The sequence below is a fragment of the Boleophthalmus pectinirostris genome, unplaced genomic scaffold, assembly GCF_026225935.1.
Source record: "Boleophthalmus pectinirostris isolate CB_2022bp ecotype Guang Dong unplaced genomic scaffold, ASM2622593v1 HiC_scaffold_22, whole genome shotgun sequence".
Lineage (NCBI taxonomy): Eukaryota > Metazoa > Chordata > Actinopteri > Gobiiformes > Gobiidae > Boleophthalmus > Boleophthalmus pectinirostris.
Genome location: NW_026571190.1, coordinates 24,590,558 through 24,616,710, shown reverse-complemented (window position 1 = coordinate 24,616,710; position 26,153 = coordinate 24,590,558). Strand labels below are relative to the sequence as shown.

The following is a 26,153-nucleotide window of genomic DNA, read 5'->3' as shown; positions in this document are numbered from 1 at the left end:
ATATGAAAGCTGTAACAATATTTTGGGGCTCAATCCTGTGTAGTTTCTTTGTAAAAGTGGATAGAGTTAGGGTATTTTTGTTGTAATACAATAACGTTTGAGCTGTAGAGGGTTGAATAAATAATGTATTTTTTATTATTGCTTCATTCTGTTATCGTCTGCTGTAAATAAATTTGCACCTGTCTCGCCAACATGCTATATTATCTCACAGTTTTTGCTTTCATTATTGTGATAAATCAGGCAGCACCCACTAAACAACTTCATTTGCATTTCCTCCACCCCAAATTTTACCCTTGTTTGACAAAAAAAAACATTTGCATAGTGAATTGTTCATCGGTGTGAAGTTGCGTTGTGTTGCATATGAGAAACTGCGTTGGTTTTTGGCTCCACTTTTAGCATGGTTAGCTGGTTAGCACGCTTGATAAATGAGGCCCTTATACTGTGCAATTTGTGCATTTCAGGCTAATTCTTCTTTCCTGATTTGAAGGATTTTCTGAGGAACCTTTCTATTCAAAACATAATATTTAGATTTTGAATTGCTTAATTGTTATGGCAATGAAGGACCATTGTCACAGTTTGACACCCATAAACATAATTCACTACTCTCACATCCCATCAGTCCTGGTACCTGCGGCCCGGAGCCTGCGTCTCTCCTCCGTCTCCTCCAGGGGGCGCAGTTCTTCTGGCTCTTCGTCAGTGGTGCCGGAGGTGGTGGGCTGGAAGTCTCTGAGCTCCGTCTCTTTGTCGATGATCACCCACTCTTTGCTGTCGAAGTCCTCCTCCTCAGCCAGTGGGACAGAGCGGATGAAAGCGTTGCTATGGGCCTCCTGGTCGACTGATGCCACAGAAATCTCCTGCCGACCGCTCGCCTGTCGGTCTCCGCGGCAACCAGGATCGATGGACAGCATCTGTGCCGGCTGCGACGAGTAAACGTGCCGTGACGGAGAGCCTAACATGTCCATACGTGACCTGCAGACAGACATAAAACCATGTCTGAACCAGGTCTGAACCAGGCTTGAACAAAGTCTAGATAAGGTCTGCACCAGTTCTAAATCAGGTCTGAACCAGATCTGGACTGGGTTTGGACCAGATTTTATCTGTATCTAAACTAGAGTTGAGCCCAATCTGATCCAGATCAAAAACAGTCAAAACCAGGAGTAGACTAGATGTAAACACTCTCAGTCTCACTGAATGAAGGCATCAAAACTATGAATGAACATGTAGCAAACAAAAATTCTACTCAAAATAACCCAAAGCTAGTTTTAGATTTTACAACACTGTAAAACATTGTATAGGCCAATATTATGCAACACAGAATGCTGCAAGTTCTTGGATCTAGTCACTAATAGAATAGATCAGGTTTGGGATTTCTGCATTTCCTTTTTGGAAAGTTCTTGGCAAAGTACAATGTAATCAATTTGGAAATCTGTCTCCCAATCTGAGATTATGACATTAACACATTCTATGAGATGAAAATCACCAATATAGGACCTGGACCTTTAACTTTTTTTTCTTTGCCACATAATTCTATATTTTATTTGATGTCTTCCATATGTATATAAAATGTAGAAAGTAGTAAAACCTTAGATCCCAACCAATGATCTGAACCGGGTCTGAACCGGGTCTGAACCGGGTCGGAACCGGGTCTGAACCGGGTCGGAACCGGGTCTTGGCTCTGACCTCTGTCCGTATCCATCAGCGCGCCCCTCTGCCGCAGACAGGCGGTCGGACTCGGGGCTGTTGACTCGACGGTAGCGCAGAGACCTGCCTTGACCACTCGGAGACTCTGGAGCTCGGACCGGTCCTGGGTCCTCTTCTGGTCCTCCCTGTGGACCATAGCAATTAAGGCTCAACTGTATTCATCAGGTTTACCGTTAAAAGTTCAGACATAATGGGCTAATCAATTTAAGTCAAGTTTATCTGATTTAAAGTGGGAATAAACACATAAACTCTACCCACAAGCACATTTCAACAGAGCTGCTAAAGTATCTGGAGGACTAAATAAAAGAGAGAGTGGGGAGGAGGGACTGGGTCTGGAATTATAAGAAACAGTGTGGTCCAAACAGAAACCATTGGCTTTAATTCACACATTCATGTGTGATGTCAAGTAGAAACTGTAGAGGATGTTGAGGGCAGCATAAACTTGAAAGTGTATCCTGCTTTGTATATTTATGGAAATTTGCCTTGCAGGAGCATGGATGACGTTGGCCTGTGGGCTGAGCTTTGGAAAGAATCATACTGCTTGGAGTTGGAGAAACTGCTGTAACTGTATAACCCCTTTGACTGTACCTTGTTAAGGCTGATTCGGAGCCGGTTGCGGTTAAAGTCTGTGTCCTCCCATCCCTCACCACCATCAGCCAGTTGTGCGTCACCGTGGAGGCGAGAGTCGGGATGCTGCCCGTCACCATGAAGACGTGCAGGTGGAGGCGGGGGGGCATTCTCCTGGTCGCTCAGGTGTTCATCCTGAAGAACATCATCTGTGTTCTCTCGCTGAAGGTCTCCAGGAACCGGAGTGACAATCGCTCTGTGGAGACAAAGACAATGCAGATGAACTATTGATACTTTGCAGCTGGCGTCATCAACTTTCCTTAGTTTGTGATGCTAACTGGAGGCACTAATAAGCTCTAATACTCAAGTTATGGTGCCTTCAGATCCCGGCTTCAGGAGCATTTGATGTAAGGTTTATGAGAGACGAGAGTCTAGTCTAGTCCACTGTTTCTGCATTTCAAGCTCTTAACACAGCATGTTTCAGCATTTGCACCAAGTGAATCAAACACCAGAGTTAAAAAATCTGAACACTGATTTGTCCACAGCATTTGCCCACTGATCTGAATGTTGGCAGTTCAAATCCCGCTCTCAACATAAAACATCATTGGTCCACTGACCCACAGGCTGGTGGTATAATTCCAATTCCCAGAGATGAATGCTGTCGTGTTCTTGCGCAAGACACTTAACCCATCTCGCTCCTAGTGTCTGCGTACACTGGTGTATGAATGAATGTGTGAATGGGTGAGTGGTTCCTTGTTGTAAAGCGCTTTGAGTGCCTTCAAGGTGGAAAAGCCCTATATAAAAATGCACGATCAGAACCCCCTAAACTCAACCATAGTGGGTCTGGTGCTGTGCTGTTACGGGCCTGATGGGGGTGCAGTGGGCCTGATGTTTTCTTGCTTTACGTCTGTCAGGGCACTCTTACCCGACCATAGCTGCTGTGGGCCTGGTGTTCTGCTGGGGCTGTGTGGAGGCACTGGTCGACATGGTGGCGTCGCTCCCTCCTTTCTCCCAGTCGAAAGGCTCGTTCTCTGTAATGATTCGCTCCTTCATGCTGTTCTCAAACACCGACATTAGCAGCTGCAAAGCACAACAGCACTTGTCAGTGCACTGACTTTCAAAGGTGAGTAGAGTAGCCAAAAAATGTCAAAAATAATATTACTCCAGAACAAGTAGTGGTCTAAGAAAACAATCAAGTAAAAGTAAAAAAAATATTAGTTAAGTAAAAGTAACTTAAAGAGTAACTGTCGGGATATAACATCTGACTTATAATTTGATTAAATAAGTTTATATGATTTGAAGGAACACAAAAATTTGAAAAACAAAATAATATCTGAAGGAGCATTGCAAGAAACACAAATGTTCAAATGGTTCAAATATTGTCAGCATGAAGTGTTTGTCTCTTGTAGACTTACTCATGGTGTGAAGACTAACTACAAACTTTATCTTTAAGAGTACTGTTTCTTCAATAAGTACTAATACTTTCAATAAAAAATATCAATCAAATAAGAGTAAAAGTATGCTGTTAGAATAGTACTCTGAAAATACAATTTCCTTAAAAAGTTACTCAAGTAAATGTAACCAACTAAAAGTAACAGAGTACTACCCACCTCTGCTGACATTTTCATGCATTATGCATAATATGCATAATTTATTCAATAACAACTACCAACGCTTCCTGTGGCCAAGCCTCTGCACATAGCACTGGCAGAATGCTTTATTGTGAAAAGATCATACAATGGACAAAAGCTATCTCCAGAGGTGGGTAGAGGCACCAACAAAAAAACTTATTTCAAAATAATATCACTCAAGTACAAGAAATTACTCTAGTAAAAGTGAAAAAGTATTTGGGGAAACAACTACTCAAGTAAAAGTAATTAATTCTAACTGTTTGGACATAACATCTGATTTTTTGTAGACTTAACCACAGTGGGAAGAGTAACCAAAACTTTATCAATTTCCTAAAAAAAGTGACTTAAGTAAAAGTAACTGAGCACTACCCACCTATGTTGTGTGCAAACGTAAACGTTGAATAGTCCTAAACATTAGGCAAACTTATTCATTCTTCATGCTGTGAGGAAAATGCCTACTACTCTGCCATCATCCTGCTTCTGGTCTAATGTAGCATTTGTAAAACTGAAGTTGGCAGAGGTGGAAGAAAAGTTGTACCTGGTAGTCTGGTTTGGTGAAGTAGTCCAGAGCCTGAACATGGTCCAGGAAGACGTTAAACTCCGAAGGCATGTGTTTGAGCAGCATCCTGTGGTCATAGCGCTCCTTTATCTGTCCAACTTGCTCCTGAAATAAGAAAGAGGTGTGTCAGATGCTCTCTAGTCCTCCTATATCCTTATGTCAGATGTTCTCCCATTTTCTTGTATCCCTGGTGTTAGACTGAGATGTGGGCAGGTCAAATATCTCTAGTTAATCTGCAGATGTTGTATTGTGGTTGATGAAATATAGTGGCCCCTCCTTGAACCGTCACCTTATCGTGGTGGAGGGGTTTGAGTGCCCGAATGATCCCGGGAGCTATGTTGTCGGGGGCTTCATGCCCTTGGTAGGGTCACCCAAGGCAAACAGGTCCGAGGGGACGGGTCAGACGAAGAACGGTTCAGAAGTCCCATATGTTGAGTTACACACAGAGGCCAGTTACGTCGCCCGGACTGGCATCACCGGGGCCTCACCCTGGAGCCAGGCCTGGGGTGGGTGCTCGCCAGCGAGTGCCTGGTGGCCCCCACGGGGCCCGGCCGGGTTCAGCCCAAAGGAGTGACGTGGGGCCGTCCTGACGTGGGCCCACCACCCGCGGGAGGATCCATATGGGGCCGGTGCATAGGGATCCGGGCAGCAGTCGACGGCGGGGGCCTCGGCGACCAGATCTCCGGACATGGAGACTAGCTCTGGGGACATGGAATGTCACCTCGCTGGGGGGGAAGGAGCCTGAGCTGGTGCAGGAGGTTGAGCGTTACCGACTAGATATAGTCGGCCTCACCTCCACGCACAGCTTGAGCTTTGGAACCCAACTCCTTGAGAGGGGCTGGACTCTCCATTTCTCTGGCGTTGGCCGTGGGGAGCGGCGGCGGGCTGGTGTGGGCCTGCTCATCGCCCCACAGCGCAGCCGCTGTGTGTTGGAGTTCACCCCGGTGAAAGAGAGGGTCGCGTCCCTGTGCCTTCAGGTCGGGGACAGGTCTCTCACTGTGGTGTCGGCCTACGGGCCGAACAGCAGTGCTGAGTACCCGGCCTTCTTGGAGTCCTTGGGAGGGGTACTAGACAGTGCACCGACCGGGGACTCCATTGTTCTACTGGGGGACTTCAACGTGGGCAATGACAGTGACACTTGGAGAGGGGTGATTGAGAGGAACGGCGTCCTTGATCTGAACCCGAGCGGTGTTTTGTTACTGGACTTCTGTGCTAGTCACAGTTTGTCCATAACAAACACCATGTTCGAGCACAAGGGTGTCCATAAGTGCACGTGGCACCAGGACACCCTAGGTCGGAGGTCGATGATCGACTTTGTAGTCATGTCATCTGACCTCCGGTGAAGAGAGGGGCTGGGCTGGAGATATGGAGTCCGAGTGGGCTCTGTTCTCGGCCTCTATTGTCAATGCGGCCGCTCGTGGCTGTGGCCGTAAGGTCTGTGGTGCCTGTCGCGGCGGCAATCCCCGAACCCGGTGGTGGACACCGGAAGTAAGGGATGCCGTCAAGCTGAAGAAGAAGTCCTATCGGGCCTTGTTGGCTCGTGGGACTCCTGAAGCAGCTGACTGGTACCGGCGAGCCAAGCGTGCTGCAGCCCGTGCGGTTGCGGAGGCAAAAACTCTGAGCTGGGAGGAGTACGGGGAGGCCATGGAGGAGGACTATCGGACGGCGTCAAAGAGATTCTGGCAAACCGTCCAGCGCCTCAGGAGGGGGAAGCAGTTCTTTGCCAACACTGTTTACAGTGCGGGGGGAGAGCTGTTGACCTCGACTGGGGACGTTGTCCGGCGGTGGAAGGAATACTTTGAGGATCTCTTCAATCCCACCGTCACGTCTTCCGAGGAGGAAGCCGAGGCTGGGGACTCGGAGGCGGACTCGTCCATCACCCTGGCTGAAGTCACTGAGGTGGTTGGCAAGCTCCTTGGTGGCAAGGCTCCGGGGGTGGATGAGATCCGTCCTGAGTATCTTAAGTCTCTGGATGTTGTGGGGCTGTCTTGGCTGACACGCCTCTTCAACATCGCGTGGCGGTCGGGGACAGTACCTCTGGACTGGCAAACCGGGGTGGTGGTCCCTCTGTATAAGAAGGGGGACCGGAGGGTGTGTTCCAACTATAGGGGAATCACACTTCTCAGCCTTCCCGGTAAGGTCTATGCCAGGGTACTGGAGAGGAGAATCCGGCCGATAGTCGAACCTCGGATCCAGGAAAAGCAGTGTGGTTTTCGTCCTGGCCGGGGAACACTGGACCAGCTCTACACTCTCCATCGGGTGCTCGAGGGTTCATGGGAGTTTGCCCAACCAGTCCACATGTGCTTTGTGGACTTGGAGAAGGCATTCGACCGTGTCCCTCGTGGTGTCCTGTGGGGGGTGCTTTGGGAGTATGGGGTCCGGGGCCCTTTGCTAAGGGCTGTCCAGTCCCTGTATGACCGGAGCAGGAGCTGTGTTCACATTGCCGGCAGTAAGTCAGACCTGTTCCCGGTGCATTTTGGACTCCGCCAGGGCTGCCCTTTGTCACCGGTTCTGTTCATTGTATTTATGGACAGAATTGCTAGGCGCAGTCAGGGGCCGGAGGGGGTCCGGTTTGGGGACCACAGGATTTCATCTCTGCTGTTTGAAGACGATGTTGTCCTGATGGCTTCATCGAACCAGGACCTGCAATGTGCACTGGGGCAGTTTGCAGCCGAGTGTGAAGCGGCTGGGATGAGAATCAGCTCTTCTAAGTCCGAGGCCATGGTTCTCGACCGGAAAAAGGTGGCATGCCCTCTCCGGGTGGGTGGAGAGTCCCTGCCTCAAGTGGAGGAGTTCAAGTATCTCGGGGTCTTGTTCACGAGTGAGGGGAGGACGGAACGTGAGATTGACAGGCGGATCGCTGCAGCGTCTGCAGTGATGCGTTCGCTGTATCGGACCTTTGTGGTGAAGAGGGAGCTGAGTCGAAAGGCGAAGCTCTCGATTTACCGGTCAGTCTTCGTTCCTACTCTCACCTATGGTCATGAACTCTGGGTAATGACCGAAAGGATGAGATCGCAGATACAAGCGGCCGAAATGAGTTTCCTCCGCAGGGTGGCTGGGCGCTCCCTTAGAGATAGGGTGAGGAGCTCAGTCACACGGGAGGTGCTCGGAGTAGAGCCGCTGCTCCTCCACGTCGAGAGGAGCCAGTTGAGGTGGCTCGGGCATCTGTTCCGGATGCCTCCTGGGTGCCTCCCTCGGGAGGTGTTCCGGGCATGTCCCGCCGGGAGGAGGCCCCGGGGAAGACCCAGGACACGCTGGAGGGACTATGTCTCTCGGCTGGCCTGGGAACGCCTCGGGGTCCCCCCGGAGGAGCTGGAGGACGTGTCTGGGGTGAAGGAAGTCTGGGAGTCCCTGATTAGGCTGCTGCCCCCGCAATCCGGCCCCGGATAAGCGGATGAAAATGGATGGATGGATGAAAATATATTGGGAGAATGAACATTGTCACTAATAGAAATGATCAGAAAACATTTGTGGATTCTCCCTTTTGAATATATGAAAAATCTCACTTTTGGAGCCCTCATAAGGTTAGGGACATAATGTTTGCATACTAGTATTCACCTTGTCTTTGATTTTTCTCCATGGTAACTGTCCCACTGCGAACTCCACCAGCATGTAGAACAGGGACCACAGGTCATCGTGCCGACCCATTTCCTGAAACAAAACCAGGTTAAATACTTATCTTTTTTTTTTTTTAACACTACTTGGTGCACCCAAGCCTTGGTTCGTTAGTCTTATCAATCATATCATGTAGTTCTAAAAAACAACAGCAGATGGTACTACACCTGTATATGCTGATATTCTGCTGAGTTTGGAGAGGTTAAATAATCCTCAAAACTCTCCAGTGGAAACATTTTAAAACTATATAAATGCATTAGTATTTGTGAAAGCCGCTTTATAAGATGTACTAAAAATAAGAGTGAAAAATGTGGATGTTTTAACAGATGAAAATGGAAAACTACAGAATCTAATTTTTGGAAAGAATTTTGTTGTAAAAATGTGTATTTAATAATCCCATGCCAAAGGTCACAATATTCACAGGGAAATACAAGTACAGGTAAAACTAGGGTTGACAGGTAGCACATCATTATCATGTGCTTGGGAGTGTGACACTGTTCAGAAATATTGGACTGAGATGAACAAAACTATGCAAATTATCTTCAAAATTCTATTGGAGATATCAGGGGCAGCTTTGGAACATACATTTGGCAGAAAAAAAGAATATTGGACAATTATAAAATGAAGTTGCATAAAATTTTTAATTTTTACCATTAACTGATACAAATAGAATAAATATGAAAAGATTATGCCAAGTATTTCTAGATTATTCCTACTAGCTACTTTGTATTTATTTTTGCTTTCTGTCTTGTTTTTATTTGTATTTGATCTTTTTGTTCAGTGTCCACAGTGACACCCAAAGACGTTTGCTTTAACAGTATTAACTTTATTCGGGTGCTCCCACTTTTGTCTTTAATTCTTCTAAACAGCACTTTCTTTCTAGTGGCACTTCCGGAAATGTGGGAATCTCATTTCTCTCAGTGGAGAATTTGAGAAACACTTCACCGTAAAATATGATATTAAGTAGATTGATTTCTGCAAAATGTTCAGTTTTCATGTGCACCAACAAATCAACAATGCACCAATTCTCTGTCCTTATAGAACGTATTTACTGTCAAGATTGGCAGCCTCATGCAAAATAATTACCTTGTTTTTGTGAGCGTTGACTGAAGCATATCGTACCGTTCCCCTGAAGCCGGCCACTGTCCGTGGCTAAAAAAAATAAATAAAAAAAATAAAAAAAACACAGTCAGACATCGTAAAGAAATGAAAAGTTCAGTAAAAGCATAAGATGTTTACTGTTAATATTCTGGTAAATAGAAAATAATTCAATACTCAATATTTATAAATACATAATGAAAATAATTAGTTCTGGATCAAAATAAATCAAATAAGACAACGTAAAACAAAATGAACAAAATGATGAGGAGAACCACCAGAACATCACAGCCTCAAGCTAAACTGTGTTTCTTTTTTTGTTTGTTTTTTGTTTTGTTTTTGTTTTTTGACAATAAGAAATAAATTATATAGTATCATACTTATAATGGAGAATATTTTGAGGTAAATGTGTGCAGGAAATGCAGTTTTAATCATTCGGACAATTATCTTCACTTAAAATGGTTATGTTTACGATGCCAAAATTTCAAAATCGATTTCGATACCAAGGAATCAAAGAGTATGGTGTGAATGTAGTACTGTATTTCTCACTGTTTGAGCAGAGCTGTAGGAGCCTGTTGGAGAACGAGCTCCTTGGTCCCTGTCTAGTCTGGTGCAGTGGGTGAGCAGGTGTGTCCATCGAGTCTATTCCTCAGTATCAACATCGAGTGCGAAATTTTAGTTCTATAATTACGTTAATTCAAATTAATTTATTTTGTTTGTTTGTGTGAATGTTCTGGTGATGCCATTTTGAGCTCTGCGCCGTTGACACCACTCACATCCCGGACCCCAAGGAGACGATGGAGAAACGGAGGCATGCACGTCAAAATCATAACTCCAAAGCAACTGTAAGAAAACAAAAACAACACAAACTGAACACAACTCAAAAGAAGCTGAAAATATAACAAATAAAACAGGCATCAACAGCAGACAGTGACTTCAAAAACATTTAACAATTACATATTTATATTTTTGGAACATTTAGCAACATCTGTTTGAACTTTATGGAGTGTCAACAAATTACTCCTAAAGAGGGGATATTTTACTTCTGTGGTATATTAATAGCTATACACTTAACATATTTAGATCATCATATTAACTTTTATTGTTTTGAAAATGCTGTATTTGCAAAAAACAACAAATCAACATGTTTAATAAGTTTCACTTCCCCGTCAGAGCGCTATTGCATTACAATTGGTGTGGATGCCGCTACTATTGTACATTGCATCAGGTTTGTGAAGTTGTAGAGTATTATTTTGTATCTTGCTTTTGTATGTGTATAGAAAATTGTTGTGGGTGACATAGGCTGTGGGCTGAGCTTTGGATAGGATTGTACTGCTAACAATAAAATGCTAATGCTAAAAATTGTATTTGGAGATGCAGGAGAGATTGCTAAATTACTCAAACATGCATGGATGACATTTTAAACCTCTTCAGGCATGTTTTTGATCAGGGAATAATGTTATAACATGTTAGGAGCCCTCAATACCCTTAATACCCATTTTTGCAATACTGATAATACCCTTTTTAAAGCCTGATGCCCTTTCCCTTTTAATACACTGTATGGTAAAAGCTGCTAAATAAAAAAAAATGGAGACAGTAAAACATGATCTATTAATTTTACAAAGCATTTTAGCACAGCTCCTGACAGGGTCTCCTCTTCTCTTCCTATCAATAACATTGTTCCAAAGAATCATGGAAAACCAACTGCCTGACCCTAACCCAGATTAGGTTCATTCTGTGTCACGGTATATTTCCAAGAATGGCAAAAAACAAATACTAGGCAGAGATTGACAAACTATAAAGAAATAGCTGCGTGACACTACCCCAAACAGTTGTTTCTGTGTCATGGTGCAAAATCACTGTGGCAGAAATCACTAAAACTAAAACAGGTTATTGACTCATGGTTGACTCATGGAAATAGGGTGCAGGTCCTTTAATCTCAAACCAGGACAAATCAGCAGTCTGACATTTAAAATATGAATACTAAAATAGAATTCTGACGTGTGCTCCAGCTCATTGTTAAACCAGATGGACAGTTTAGCTATGATACTTTTTAATCAAACAAACAAAGAAAAAATAAACAAGGAGCTAAATGACCTAACTCAATAATCTCTACATCAATTTATCCCTCAAAATATCTCTTTCATAGTGTGTAAAAATCCAATCTGACCAGAGGTCAGCTGACACAGGAGCACTTCCTGTCTGCAGAAACAGGAAGTGAAGGAGGTCCCAGAGGACATAAAATATTAATGAAGCCAAGGACAAAAACTGGACTAAAGCAGGACTGAACCAGGTTTAAAAACAGAACTAAAGCAGAACTGAACCAGGTATAAAAACTGTATTATAAAAAGGCTAGACCAGGTCTAGACTGGTATTAAACTGAACCAGGACTATAACAGGACCAAACCAGGTCTAGAGTAGACATCGTATTAAAGCACAGTTAAACCAGGACTAGATCAGGATGAAAAAAAAGACTGAACTAGGACTATAAACAGGGTTAAACCAGGAAAACAGGATTTAACAGGGCTAAACCAAGTCTAAACCATGCCTAATAAAAGACTAAACCAGGACCAATCTCAAACCAAAGTGTTCACAGTTCTAAAAATAGGTCTGACTCATGTTGAATGAGAGAATTAAAGTGACCTTCAAAATAAAAGTCTTGTATTATAATTATATTTTTCCTATCACTAAACATTTATCAATCCATAAGATGACTTTAAAATTAAAAGCTCTGATGCAGACAGGAAGTGGACGTCCTCTTTAAAAAACTGACCTTGTGTTACTGCAATGCACCAAATGCACTACAACACTGTAAACCAGGACTGAGCCAGGACTGAGCCAGGACTGAACCAGGACTGAACCAGGACTGAACCAGGACTGAACCAGGACTGAACTAGGACTGAACCAGGACTGAACTAGGACTGAACCAGGTCTGAAAAAGGACTGAAATAGACCTAAACCAGGTCTGAATCAGGTCTGAACCAGGAATGAACCAGGATTGAACCTGGACTGAATCTGGTCTAAACCAGGTCTAAACCAGGTCTAAACCAGGAGTAAACACTAAACCAAGACTAAACCAGGACTAAACGACATCTGAACCAGGGATAAACCATAACTAAACCGTGACTAAACCAGGACTAAACCGGGATTAAACCAAGTCTGACCCAGGTCTAAACCTGGCCTAAACCTGGATTGAACCAGGATGAATCAGGACTAAACCAGGTCTATACTGGAACTAAACCAAGACTTAAACAGGGCTTTTTGAAGTCTACTATTAAACTATGATAAAGACAAGGGTGTGTTTATACTTCATCAGGTCATAAGGCCAAAACCTGGAACTAAACAAGGACTAGAACAGAAACCAAATCTACATTAGGACTAAAAGTGCTCAAGTCTAAAACACAGGGCTAAAGAACAACCAAACCTCCACTAAAACAGTGACATATTCTGGAAATAAAGTCTACAACTTAAACAAAATGAGTGAAAAGTCCAAAACCAGGCATAATGACATCAGGTGGGAAAAAACACAAATTTAAAGCATTAAATCTGGAGTAAACCGAGCATAAACCTGAATTTAAGATGACTTAAGATGCAGGTCTAAAATGTAGGTCTAAACCAGTTCTGAACCAGGTTTAAACCAGGACTACACCAGGTCTAAACTAGGATGAAAGCAGGTCTAAAGCAATTTCTCACCGGTCGGACTTCCCCAGTGGTATTGGTGTACTGTCGGGCCAAACCAAAGTCCAGCATGTAGCATTTCCTGTAGGTGGAGGGCAGACGTCCCATCGCGAAGTTCGACTGGAAAAAACAAAACAAAAAAAACTAAATAATTTTTATCAGAATTATGTAAATGATACCAATTAAAAACACCAAATCAACTGTGCACCTCACATTGACTATACAATGTTGTGAGACTAAAATAGGGCTAAACCAGCATTAATCCAGATGTGTGTGAGTATGTGTGCGTTATTGTTGAGCCTGTGTCCTGCTGCCACCAGGACTCTCTTGCAAAAGAGATTTTAAATCTTTTTTTTTTTTTTTATATCCTGGTTAAATAATGGTATTGTACATGTTTAGGATCATAGAGTATATACATGGGTATAATATACATGGACAAGTGGACATAGCGAGCCACTGCTTTCCAAATCAAAGTGAGCATGGGAGCAGATTGACCTCACTGTAACTGCTGCTAACAACTCATCATTCAGACCTTCAAATGTTTGTTTAACCTGCTCTACACTATCCTGGTATTTATATTTCACGATTTTGTCCGTAAATCAAGACATGAACATTAATAACAATCAGGCACCACCTTTCTGGCTTGCATTAGCAACAAATTTGATTGATGAGCACTTAGCTTATAGGCCAGGTCTACCAGAACTGACCGGTTTGATGTCTCGGTGCAGGAAGCCCACAGAGTGAATGGCCTCGATGGACTCCAGGATCTGTTTGCCGAGCCTCAGTGTTGTGCTCATGGTGAAGGTACCGCGAGGCTGAGAACGCCGTAGGTCAGCCAGGTTACGGCCCTGGAGTAAACAACAACAGACAGGTAAACAACACCACAGAAAAACAATAACACATGCAAACAAAACAATACAGAGGTAAAAAACAGCAGAAGAGATAAACATCAACACAGATAAACAACACTAGAGTGAAATAAAAAGTAATGTTCCTGAACATAATCAAATACAGCAGTCTATTGCTCTGTTCATATGTGACCATTGGGATCTCAGGAAAAATCTTTCAAAGTTGAAAAATGCACCTGAATGAAGCACAAGTTTTATCTGTCATTCAGATGGCCATACTTTGAAACATCCCCCATGGAGATAGATACACATTTTATGCCATATTGTGGAAGATTCAAGCCAATGAAACAATATTTCCATGGAAACAAGCAGGATGAGGCCCTCCTCCAGGCCAAGTAAGAGTCAGGTTTGTGGAGATGCAAGCCCACTCACAGTAGGTGTTTCTATGCTTTTCAGTGCAATAAACACAACAATTTTTTTTTTTTTATGTCTAAAATGCCGCTTACCTTGGCTTTCCCGCGATAAAAGCACATAAATGCAAACGGAACCCCCAACTCCCACACAACCCCACATGAACGCAGAATATCTTATGTGTTGTTTCCATATTGACCCCAACAGACATAAAATTGGGGTTAGATAAATTTAACCATCTGTGTGAGTGGACCAAATCTGAGAAAATCCAAACAGCCCAATAAAGATAATCATCAATGGTATCATAAATAACATTCTCACCTGCAGCTGCATCACCACGTAGTTGAACTTGTCATTTCGTCCACAGCCAATAAACTTGCACACGTGGTTTTTACCTGACAACAGAAGAGCTATATCAAATTAGGATTGTCATACTGTGCATTGATCCTTTGAAACTATACTACAAAAAAAAGTCACATTTGCAGGGCAGAAATGAAGTTTTCTTGAATAGCGTCAGAATGATCTTGAGCATGTATACACCTGTAGATTACTATGGAACCTATCTGGACATCTGAGGGATTTCAGATATAAGGTCACATGGTAAAATAAAAGCAAAGTACTTTGATTTATTAACTTTGAAACAAAACCTGCAAATAAGCCCATGTTCCGCTACAGAGACCCCAAGTTGAGAAGCACTGGCGCTGTATTGTCACTACACCAGTTGCCCACACTGCTGTCTAAGATGGTTTTAGAGGGATTTCTTTTTCTTAAGCCAGAGGTTAACACAACATCTATGAAAACCCAGAGACTGAGAAATGGCTACACTATAATTTTAAATATGATTTGCCATTAAAAGGTCAATTGCTTAAAAGTAAAAAGCAGAAAACACAGTATTGAAATACAGTTTTACAGTGGAATAAATTCCCTCTGAGGTGAGACTGAAATAGGAGCATTTTATGAAGCATAAGAAATGTGGTGGCTGATCATCAGTGACTCACAAACCGACCAATCACATGGCCTGATCTTGGTCACATGACACAGCCTTGGCTCCAGTGGTTCTTATGTAATTGTTACGGATCGCTTCACCTCTCAGTGCACATGGCTCTGAAACCACCACAGTTTGGTATCTTTTCTACCATTGGAAGATATTTTTGTTAATGCAAATTTTGACTGAAAACTGCATTGAACCAAATCAAAACCATTACTGAGGACTAGAAGTTTGAATGATATTTTGATCAGCTAATTAAAAAATAAACATAAATGATCAGGGTGAGATGTAACATGATTTAACATATTCCGTAATAACCAAAGAACCCCACAACATACTATATTAGCTCATGGTAAAGGAGAGCTAGTCCCATTTGGTTAATTCTAAAAATGATACATTTTGTTAAATTGTCTATCTATGCACCCATCCATTTTAGTCTGGTAGCTAGCAGCTATGAAATTTCTGTCTGGACTAAGAAAGTCTAAAGTAAATCTATATATCTATCTAAAGATCCCCCTTAATCCTCTGAACATAAACTTTTCTTCGCTACTTAACTGTGTATCATGGTGTTTTAATTTTAGTGCAAACTAGATCATTTTGCTGCTTTCTGGTCAAAAACACTTAAAAATGTGTGTGCTGTCTCCAGTGGCTATTGTGATTAGGCCTGTAACGATAATAGATTTTGCTGGACGATTAATTGACCAAGAATTTATTGCGATAAACGATAATATTGACATTTTGAGACCAATTTCAACTAATATAATGACCATGGAATAAAAATGCAAATGCACCCTTTCAAAGATCAATAAACCTTACTTTCTAAATAACATTTAATACAGGAACTGTAAGACAACCTATAACTAGAAAAGCACTCAGAGAGCGCAGACCTCCGCCAAGGACTACCCCCATTTTTTATATAAATTGCGATAAAATCAGTCTTCTGGATCAGATCCAGATCAGCCTTTGGAATATGAAAGAGGATCCCATTGTCCATCCCTGAGTCAAATTTCATGGGGTTTGGTCAATAATTAACCGAGATATTGAGAAACTAAATTTTTGGCCCCATTTACCACAATGTTAACTAAAATTTCAAAGTGATCCAGAATCCAGGATTTCTTCCGGATCACCCCCAAAATGAAATGAGTTCTTCCTTTTCACATTTCCAACAAATCCTGAAAATTTCATCAAAATCGGTCCATAACTTTTTGAGTTATGTTGCTAACAGACAAACAAACAAACAAACAAACAAACAGACAAACGCCGGCAAAAACATTACCTCCTTGGCGGAGGTAACAATAGGCCTAAATAAAACAGACTTGTTAACATAGGACTAGACTAATGTAGTCTGGCTTACAGCAAGGACTTGTTAACAAAAATGCACTTGAATATTGTTGAACCAAATACAACCAAAGCAATAAATAAAATGGATTATTAAGTCTCTGACTGTAACAAAATTGCCCTTAAAAGTTATTTTTGTCATTGACTTACATTGGTATATTGTGGCCCCTCTCTGTGGCTGCTACTGCTGTGAGCCTCTGCATTTTGATCTTGAAGTGTTTGTATTAACCGCAACACAGGATCGTGTTTCTCTATGAAAGAGCCTCTGTCCTGTCTGGTATCGTGTCGGTGTCTTGTGGGATTTCAGTGGATTTCGGATTCTCCTGGGGGCTAGGCTTGTTCTGTTGCTCAGGTGTGGGTTTATGTCGGCTGCTGGGGTTTGAGACATTTCTTCTCGATGTTTGCGCTCTCGTTGCATTTGACACACGAGGCTGTTGAGACGTGTCCCACTCACCAGTGTTGATTCGGCATCGTGACTTGTTTTGGCACACGACGATGAACTGTCACTGTGTTTTGACAGAGGGGCTAGATTGTGTTGCGGCTTCATGTTAGCCACACAGACAGCGGCACTTTCTGCACTCAGGCTACTCGCACATCCGCTGTGTTAATATACACAGCGCACTTTGGTTCAAGCTTCATTACGCTTGTTAAACGAGAGGAGTCAGAGAGCGATAGAAGCCTTCTAACATTCAGTCTCTTTGAGAGTGAGGAAAACAAACACGCATGCAAATAGAATTTATAGTTGCCAGAAAAGTTATCGAGCTCATTAAAAGTTATTGTACGATTAATTGATTTATTGATTATCGTTACAGGCCTAATTGCGATTTTAAGTACTTGGTGACATCACGAAAGACTGCCCTGATTACAGACAGGTTTTTCTGATTCTGGCAGCAGAGTGGATGGCAGAGTTTGAACTGTGTATACCTCCAGACACTGCCCCTCATCCACCTCAATCTTTTCTTTAGTCCTCCAGGTACTGCCCAGTTTAGCAGCTCTATTTGAAATGTGGTTGTGGTTTATTATTAACCTTAATAAACCACAAAAGAAAGACTTAATCCAAAATGAACAAGTACTTTTATTACGAATGGTTCAAAAAGATTCAGTATTGTGAGATTGTTCCTGGTTCACTTTCCCGAATGTCTCTCTGCACTCTTCACCCTCATTTCACTCTAGTTTTACTCTAGACAGGAAACAGGTGACGTGAGGTGCACTCACTACTTATAGCCTGTGGTCTGCAGCCATACCCTGCTGCAGTTTTTGCAATTGGAGGTTTAAGATTTCTTAAGATACTCCTTGTTTCTGTGGTGTGCTCTTTTTATTCATTATGAGTTCTTTATTCATGCTTTTTAAAACTAATTCACTAAGGTGTGACTACTATAAAGTGGTACCAAATAATAATAAATATGAGAAATATCTATGTTCATGGTCATTTTTGTTTCCATTTGATTCCATGTAATACAACAGCAGTAAGACAACAGTAAGTATTGAGTGTTCAGATATGTGGCTTAGACTTAGACTTGTTCAAGTGTTGAGATGTGTGGGTGAGATGTGTGATTAAGAGCAGACACTGACCCTGCAGTTTCTTGAGCACAGCCACCTCCATCTTCAGCACCTGTTTGGGCTGCTGCGCCGACTCCACCTTCAGAGCAACATTCTCTCTGGTCAGAAGGTCTAGCGCCTCGTAGATCTCCCCGAACCCACCACCGCCAATCTTCTTCAGCTGCACAAGACAACACACCAGGAATAGTTTCATCAACAGAATAAAAAATCTGATACCAATCGAGACTAAAACTAGTACTGAAACTACATTCTAGTTTTAGCAGGTATCGATATTAAACATTCACAGGACAGAAAAGAATATTTCCTGAATACCTTTACCTTGAACTTGAGCTGTATCAGAACAAGTATCAGACCACACAGACAAGTATACACCCATGGACCACTATGGAACTTACCTGGACTCCTGAGGGATTACACAGATATAAGACCACATTGCAACACAAAAGAAAGTACTATGATTCAATGTTGAAAATCACATTCTATTGCCTAAAGAAAGGATTTGGTGAGGACTAGGTCTCCTTAGGGTTCTGTCTAAGTCTAAGCCTAGGGTCTTTTGTAAACAAAATTTGTAAACAGGGTTGAGGTTAGATTTGAGACAGGGGCACAAACCTGAAAGACCACAGGTGCTTTTCCTGATCTGAACACAAAGAATGACCCGAGATAGGGCCTTATGTGATTTATTTTCTAGATAATTTAAAAGGTTTATAATGTCCATTCAGTGTACACATTTGTAAATGTTTCAGACAAATTACATTAATTAAAATGGTAAAGGTTCATCAAAAACATACTGGAATAAATCTTTTTTATCATTTATTTAAGGGAAAAAAATAATGGCTTAAGTATTGAGCCTTGAGGGACCCCACAAACGTACACAGAATGGGTGAGTGAATGATACTTTTTCTGACAGGTTGTGGCCTATTCCAAAAATAAATAAATAGATTTGTCTGTACTCACCACTTTCCATCGGTCCTTGACCATGCAATTGGGGGGCAGGATGTCGGCCTGCTCAGAGCCGCTGCCGTTCATGTTGTTGTTGTCCTGGAGACCGGGCACTAGGCACTGCATCTGCCACCCGGACAGCACACGAGCAGCTCCCAGCTTAAACGAGCCATTTATCTGCCACACGACACACACACAGTGACAACACAAACACAGGAGAGGCATGTAAGAGGAGCACTAAGGAAACCTGGAGCACTACCTGATCTGCGTCATGTGTCTGTCCGCCATTTTGGACAGCACGGTACAGCAACACCACATGGACAAACTGCTTTCATTGGAACTTAATCAAAGGTTCCTTTCATATGGTCACAGTGACACCGTCATAGTTTAGCTCAAACTATACTTTAATCTTATTGACATTTTAGGGTCAGTTAGAAGAAATGTGGTTTGTTGTAATGCTATTCAAATATTCACATGCAAAATATTAAACAACTTTAACTTCTATGTTATTGTTAAATTCTTTTAAGCATTTTTCTATCAAATGCAATGTAATATCAGACATAATTGCAATAAATTGACATAGTTGCAATTGCTGGCTGCTATCCCCTTTTGGGGGACATTCAAGTATGGGAGCCTTGCAGAGACATTTTTTCCATTTAAAGTATCTTAAAGAAAACACCTTTAGTATAAATAAAGTTACATTCATTATGGTTATCTTTGAATCATAGAAACAGAAACTTGTCCATGTGGGGTTTCCGTACACAGTCAAAAATGGCAGACCAAAGACACAAATCTGGTAAAGACACTTTGATGCAGCAGTGTTTTTCTTTTGTGTGTTTCTTTTTTTTTTTTTTTTTTTTTTTTTCAGGCATTACAAACGACTGGAGCCAAAAAAAAGCCATTCGTTTGAGCTGATCAGGCTACAGGCCAAAGGGGGCGAGGCTAAGGGGATTGGGGAGGGGCTCAGGAGGGAGCCAGGGTGGGACTGAATAAGGAAGGTGGGCAGGATGAAAGTAGATTTTGAAAAATAGAGTAGAAAAGATTTTGTAAAAATAAATAAATAAATAACTCCCACTAAATGTAAATTAGTAGAAAACAAAATGTGTAGAATACGAAACAAAACAGAAGGCTGTACTGCAAAAACATGAAAAGGCCAAATCTGCAGTCTTTAAAGTGGAACTAAACACTAGATCAACTTTTCTGCTATGGGGTTTTAATAGCTTTCTACTATTCCTAGAATTTTATGGGGGAGACATTTTTGGTAATTTCAGTGCAAACTAGCTACATTTGCATCTTTCTAGTCAAGTACTGAGTGTATGCTGCCTTCAAAACTGTCAGGTTTTTCTGATTATAAATGCCTGGCTGCCATAGCATATGTGTGTGTGTGTGTCTACCTCATATCTATTTGAAATGTGGTTGTAGATGGAGGTTAGTTGTTTAGTCCCACTTTAATGCAAGGAGTTAGGATTAAAAGAGGGAAAGAAAGTAATGATTTATTTAAAATCAGGGACAATAGATACAGATATATAGTAAATATAATAATAGTAAAAATAAGTATGAACATTTGGTGTGATGAATGGTTTGGGCAGCGATCGATTTTGAAATTTGGATGTGAAAGTGGCGGCAGAGGGGTTTGTGGAATCAGGGGTGGGATTATTTGGTTTGGGGGTGGGTTATTGGGTTTGGGGGCAGGGTCAGTGCGTGGTGTGTGATGGTATTTGCAGAAAACATGAGCAAATATCATGTCTGCACCAAAAAGCAGAAGAGACCAGGACTTGTCAAATCCAAGACTAAACTGACACTAAACCAGGATTAAACCAGACTAAACCAAGATCAGTCTCAAACAATCAACCAGCAAACTCCATTCATTAGATCCCATTGAGCTCAAACACATGCCCTGTCTCTGTTGTTTCCTACTGGACGTTGTGGAGTGGACGCTCTAATCTCATGTTTACAAACTGTTCTTAAGGTCCAGAATTACACAAAATGCATTGTTGTGAGGTTAAAGCCATGTGATAATCATCAAAAAATGACAGAGCGGCGTTTTGTTTGATTCCCAGTCTGGGAAATCTGTCTGCATCTCCTTCGGTCAAAATGCTCTGTTCCAGCTTATGATGCTGATGAAGCAGTAATTAACAGCTACCATTTACCTTTAGTTCAGCAGAGATTGGCTGAAATTATCCAAATGATTCTAGTGAAGGTGTACAGAATGTTAAAGCACAGGGGAAGTGCCACAATTACCATTATTGTTACCTAATTATGTATGTAATCACAGCATGGAACAGAGTGTTTTCCATCTGGGAGAAGAACTCAACCTAAATATGTAGTTTTTTTTAAGAAAGCAAAAATCCTGTAGAGCGCCTTCAAGTATTTAGAATAAGAAAAGTGTCTGTGCTGACTCCCTTTGCTGGGACTGGCGCATACTTTTAGAATCTCTGTCATCTGAAGTCTTAAATGTTCAAATCTATCATCCATTTTCAACAGTAAGATTAATGCTACTGTTTTGTTATTTTTGTTTTGCAGTCCCTCATTTCACAGAGGAAAGAAACTCATTTGTGAAATCTTGTTGAGACAAAATGTGGGACATCACTTCAGACAAACAATATGTCTGAGTGTGAAGTCAAAGACTCCTGCAGTGCTTGGAGCAGAATCTGAAACTTCCTCTTCAGTCTAGATCTTCAGTCTGTTTAAAAGCTAATTTACAATCTATGTTGTTATTGTTTCCTCATCAAAAACACATCTGGAGTTTTGTTTTGTTTCATTCACACACATGTCTAAGACACAAACCATGCATATTTAGGCTGTGTTCCTCTCTGAAACAGAAAACACTCCACATTCTCCACTGTGTTTTTAAACTCCATACACCTTTACTAGAATAATTTGGATGATTTCCTGTCTGGATTTTCCAATCCTTATTAAACAAAAGATAAAAAGTAGCCGTTAACTTGAATCCTACCGCTACAGAGCATTTTGGCTTTAGAGATGTAGCCAGACTTGTAATAAAGGGTTACTCAAACATGTGTGAATGAAACCAAACATTTAACATGGCTAATAACTCACAAGAATCCATTTTGTGTAATATAGGACCATTAATTCTCATCTTTTCAGTTTTGTTTTACTTTTGTGGTCCTGAACTATGAATTAACTAATTATGTCCACATTTTTAAGACAGTAAAAATCAGGTACAATTCCTTTATTAGTTTTTACAATTCCATATTGTACCTCTCCGCATTTGGCTGGTGCTTTTTGACAGATGGGCATTTAACAAACCAGAGCTGAGTCACTTCTGGGACCTTCTCTCCCCTGACAATCAATAAGAGATCTGTCCATCTGACCAATCGAGTTTCTGTCTGACCTGATGTATGCTAAAGGGAGGAGGTGTGTCAGATGCCCTCCCTGTGCCTCTGTGGTTTTATTCTGTATAAAAGCTGCTAACCCTGCAGTTTAGACCTTTACAAACATGTTCTGAAATGACCCTGCGTGTTAGATGCCCTCTGTGTTTTCATGGGGTCTTAATCTGTGTAAAAGCTGCTAACCTGTAGTTTAGACGTCTACAAACCTGTTCTGAAATGCATAGGATTCTTAGTGTTGTATTTGATTAACTTTCAAGTTTAAGTTTAGCTCATTCCCACACCACCCACACAGACATGGCTCAATATTAAGACTTTGTAACGCTGATCATATTTTAACAGGAGCTAACAGGCTAACGAGTGGATAAGCTAATAGACTAACAGGCTAACCCTCTCCCGTCCTGAAGCGTGTCAGTCAGCGCCATGCCGTTCCATGCAGGGCAATGTCACATGTCTTTGGAGCATGCACAGCTCAGGCGCGCTGCGTTTCCAGGGCGACCAGAGGCTCCATACTCCCCCTGCTGGACACCCTGGGAATGACAGGCGTGTTCTGCAGATACAGCCACTTTAAAACCACGGCCGGGTCTCCACAATCAACACAGTCCAAGTCTCAGTCCAGGACCAAACCAGGACAAAATCATGACCAAACCAGGACCTGAGGAGCAGCAGCAGGTCCCACAATCCTCCAAACATGTTACATTCATTTGACCGTGAGAAAACTGGACCTGTGTCAGCACCTCTCAGCAAAATGATCACTGAAGGAAGACTTTTTTTTTGTCTATTTTATACAAAATGCTACTATTTTGACTAACTATATTTGACTAATGTGACTTTAATGTTATTTGAGAGGGACTTGTTTAACAGCAAAAATCAGCTCACCTGTTGTAGTCCTAGTTAAGTTTGTTTTTTACCCCCAATTTACACCAGAACAGCAGGTAAGCACTGCATATGCACAGGTATCGTTTTTCATTTTAACTGTTAGAACAATCTACACCAGCAACGTCATACATGCGTCCAACAGATGCCATTATGCTATGTGTCGCTGAGTTAAAATTTTTCAGTGTCAGCAGCGTGTCTCCAAGCTTTAAGTTCTCTAAAAATACAGTTGCATAAACAATGTGTGTTACATCCAGGATCTTGGGTAATGACTCGTGATGGACAATGAAAGTTTCATAGTCATGAGAGAAATTTTACATGGACAACTTAAGGAAAAGGCAAATGCCATTCAAACACTGAATTTTAGATGGTAAATTGCCTAATTAATGAGAGCAGCCACGACTTGTTATTGCTGCAAAGCATCATCCCTCTTTCAACTTTTATATAGTTTTAAAATGTAATTAATTCAAAAGTGAGAATATACACCATCCTGATGATACACATTTTAAAATATGTGCGTATACGTGTCACTGCAACTCCAGGTGTAAATTCCGGGTTATGATCAGATTGTGGTGAAAACAAAGATCAGGTTAAAGACTAACTTGAGTAACAGAGCTTCAGAAAGAGCAGTGCCTCTAGTTAGCATCACACCCTCTGGGAATGTTGATGACATCAGCTGCAAAGTAATCAGTTCACTGAGTATATCTCAACCAGGACTAAATCCAACTGAACCTGGACTTACAACTCCCCAGTTTGCCCCAGATCCAGCTTTCTCACCAGGTGTGATATAAGTGACAATGTGAGGCCCTCTGCTGCCCCACACTGGCTACTTTTGGCACTGCTCTCGACAGTTGGAGTGTGTTGCTCATGGACACAGCGGCTGCAGGAGACGGGCTCACCATAGTTCTGAGCTCCCGGAAAACCTGACGGCTTACAACAAATCCTGAGCGTGACAAAACCCTTCCTGAGTTACCCTACAGACCAGAGAGACCACAAGAGGGCAGCAGTTACAGTAGGGTTGTCAAAAGTAATATCAAAACTAGATACCAATTTGAGCAAGTATGGATATTGCAAAAAATTACATTCACAGGACAGAAGTTGAGCTCTTTCAGTGTTATTTTGAGCTTAATCAGACCTAGTATAAGACCTCATGGTAACAGAAAGCACTATTATTTTGTGTATGAAAATTACATTCTGTTACTAAACTAGGAGTGTTTTATCTTCATTGTACTATCGTAATCGGTATTGAGTATCGAGTCCATTCCGTAGTATTGAGTTTGATATTTTTGTTAGGTGACAACACTACACCAAAGTGGCCACAAGAGGGAAGCAATTATGCCACACGTCCACAGGAGGGCAGCAGTTACATCACACACATCGTACATTCACACACATCTTTCAAAACTCTTCTGATAAATGTTTTGTTGTTTCGTGTACTTCTTATTTTAAGAGGTTTTACTGGAAATTCTCCTCCCCCTTATTTCCCTTTAAAGGGCCGATATTACGCTATTTCTTGATCTATGTTATGATGTCACTTCCTCATCGAAAACATAACTGGAGTTGTGTTTCCTTTTATTCACATGTTTAACACACAAACCCTGCATATTTAGACTCCAGAGTTCTTCTCTCAAACAGAAAACACTCTGTTCTACTTTGTGCTGTAATGTGGTAATAAACTCCAACTCCAAAACTCCAAACACCTTCACTGGAATAATTTGGATACTCATTTAGTCCTGGAATTCCCAATCTCTACTGAACAAGAGGTTAAAGGTGTTAACTCGAAAACTACCAATACATGACATCACAAGTTGGAAGTGAGCATTTTGAGCTTTGGAGATGTATACAGACTAATAATAAAGGGTTACTCAAATGTGTGTGAATGAAACAAAACATAACTGCATTTGTTTTTGTTTTGATGAGATAACAACATTCTAGTATGACACTAGAGCTTTAATGCAAATTGATGGTTAACAGACTGCATGAGAAATGACACAAACATAATTTAATGGTCCTATTTCGCAAAACTGACTCATGTGAGCTTTTAGACATGTTATAATTCTGTTACCTCTTGAAAAACCTGGAGTTCTATTCTGCTCTTTTTCATTCAAACATGTTTGGGTAATCCTGCATTATTATTCCGTCTGCATCCCCAAAGCTCAAAATGCTCCATTTCACCTTGTGATGTCATTCAGTCGTAGTTTTAAGGTGAACAGATATTTGTAGCCTCATTTGAACAGCTTTACTGTATAATGCTTCAGAATAACCTTAAGCTGTTGCTTTTTGTTTTACCTTTTGTACAGCTGAGATTGTCACTAAAAAATCTCTAATATCTGCTGGTTCACCGAGGAGTGAAGCAGTTTTAATGAAGTTAAAACAATAGCTGTAACTTCAAAGTTAGGCAAATCCAGGGCTGAAATGATCAAAATGATTCTAATGAAGGTGTATGGAGTTTAAAAACAGAGGGGAGCATTTCCTACACTACCACTTAATGACATCACAAGGAGAGATTTTACAGTTTGAGAGGTTAAATATGCAAGATTTGTGTTGAACATGTGTGAATAATAATAATAATTATTATTAAAAAAAACACACACACAACTCCATGTTTGTAATGAGTAAACAATATTATAGCATAGTTCAAAAATATTGCAACATAGGCCCTTTAAACATTCAGACACTCATATGTCTCTGTCCAAGGTCCTGATTGTCATCTTTACATATTTCTCTCCAGTAGAAAAACTCCACACACTCAGCTCAAAGCTCAAATGTCTTCAAAAAGGGTAATTTGGTTTACTGTGAAGTGGCAGGTTTAAGATTATATACACATTTCTACACAACTAATAATTCTATTGCTTTAGTCTAGTCATAGTTTCTAGTCCTTTATTGTAACACTGCCTCTGTCTATACATATATATTTTTTTTCTTTTTACAATTTTCTAACTATGATTAAGGAGAATTAAAAGTCATAATTTCAATACTAAGGCATAGACATGA

The 26,153-nt window shown here is 41.4% G+C and overlaps 1 protein-coding gene across 2 annotated transcripts in view; it reads right to left on the bottom strand.

Moving 5' to 3' along the window:
- ttbk1a (tau tubulin kinase 1a) overlaps positions 1-26,153 on the bottom strand; it is a 57,096-nt gene that overhangs the window by 28,190 nt on the left and 2,753 nt on the right. For both annotated transcript variants that reach the window (XM_055158190.1, XM_055158191.1), the window contains exons 2-14: positions 18,949-19,110; positions 18,007-18,154; positions 14,430-14,503; positions 13,557-13,697; positions 12,865-12,969; positions 9,948-10,040; positions 9,160-9,225; positions 8,017-8,109; positions 4,438-4,563; positions 3,194-3,348; positions 2,290-2,524; positions 1,681-1,826; positions 629-969 (exon numbers count right to left, since the gene is read on the bottom strand). In XM_055158190.1, coding sequence (XP_055014165.1) covers positions 629-969; positions 1,681-1,826; positions 2,290-2,524; positions 3,194-3,348; positions 4,438-4,563; positions 8,017-8,109; positions 9,160-9,225; positions 9,948-10,040; positions 12,865-12,969; positions 13,557-13,697; positions 14,430-14,503; positions 18,007-18,154; positions 18,949-19,059 — 1,834 coding nt within the window. In that variant the 5' untranslated portion in view covers positions 19,060-19,110. The remainder of the gene's footprint in view (positions 1-628; positions 970-1,680; positions 1,827-2,289; positions 2,525-3,193; positions 3,349-4,437; positions 4,564-8,016; positions 8,110-9,159; positions 9,226-9,947; positions 10,041-12,864; positions 12,970-13,556; positions 13,698-14,429; positions 14,504-18,006; positions 18,155-18,948; positions 19,111-26,153) is intronic.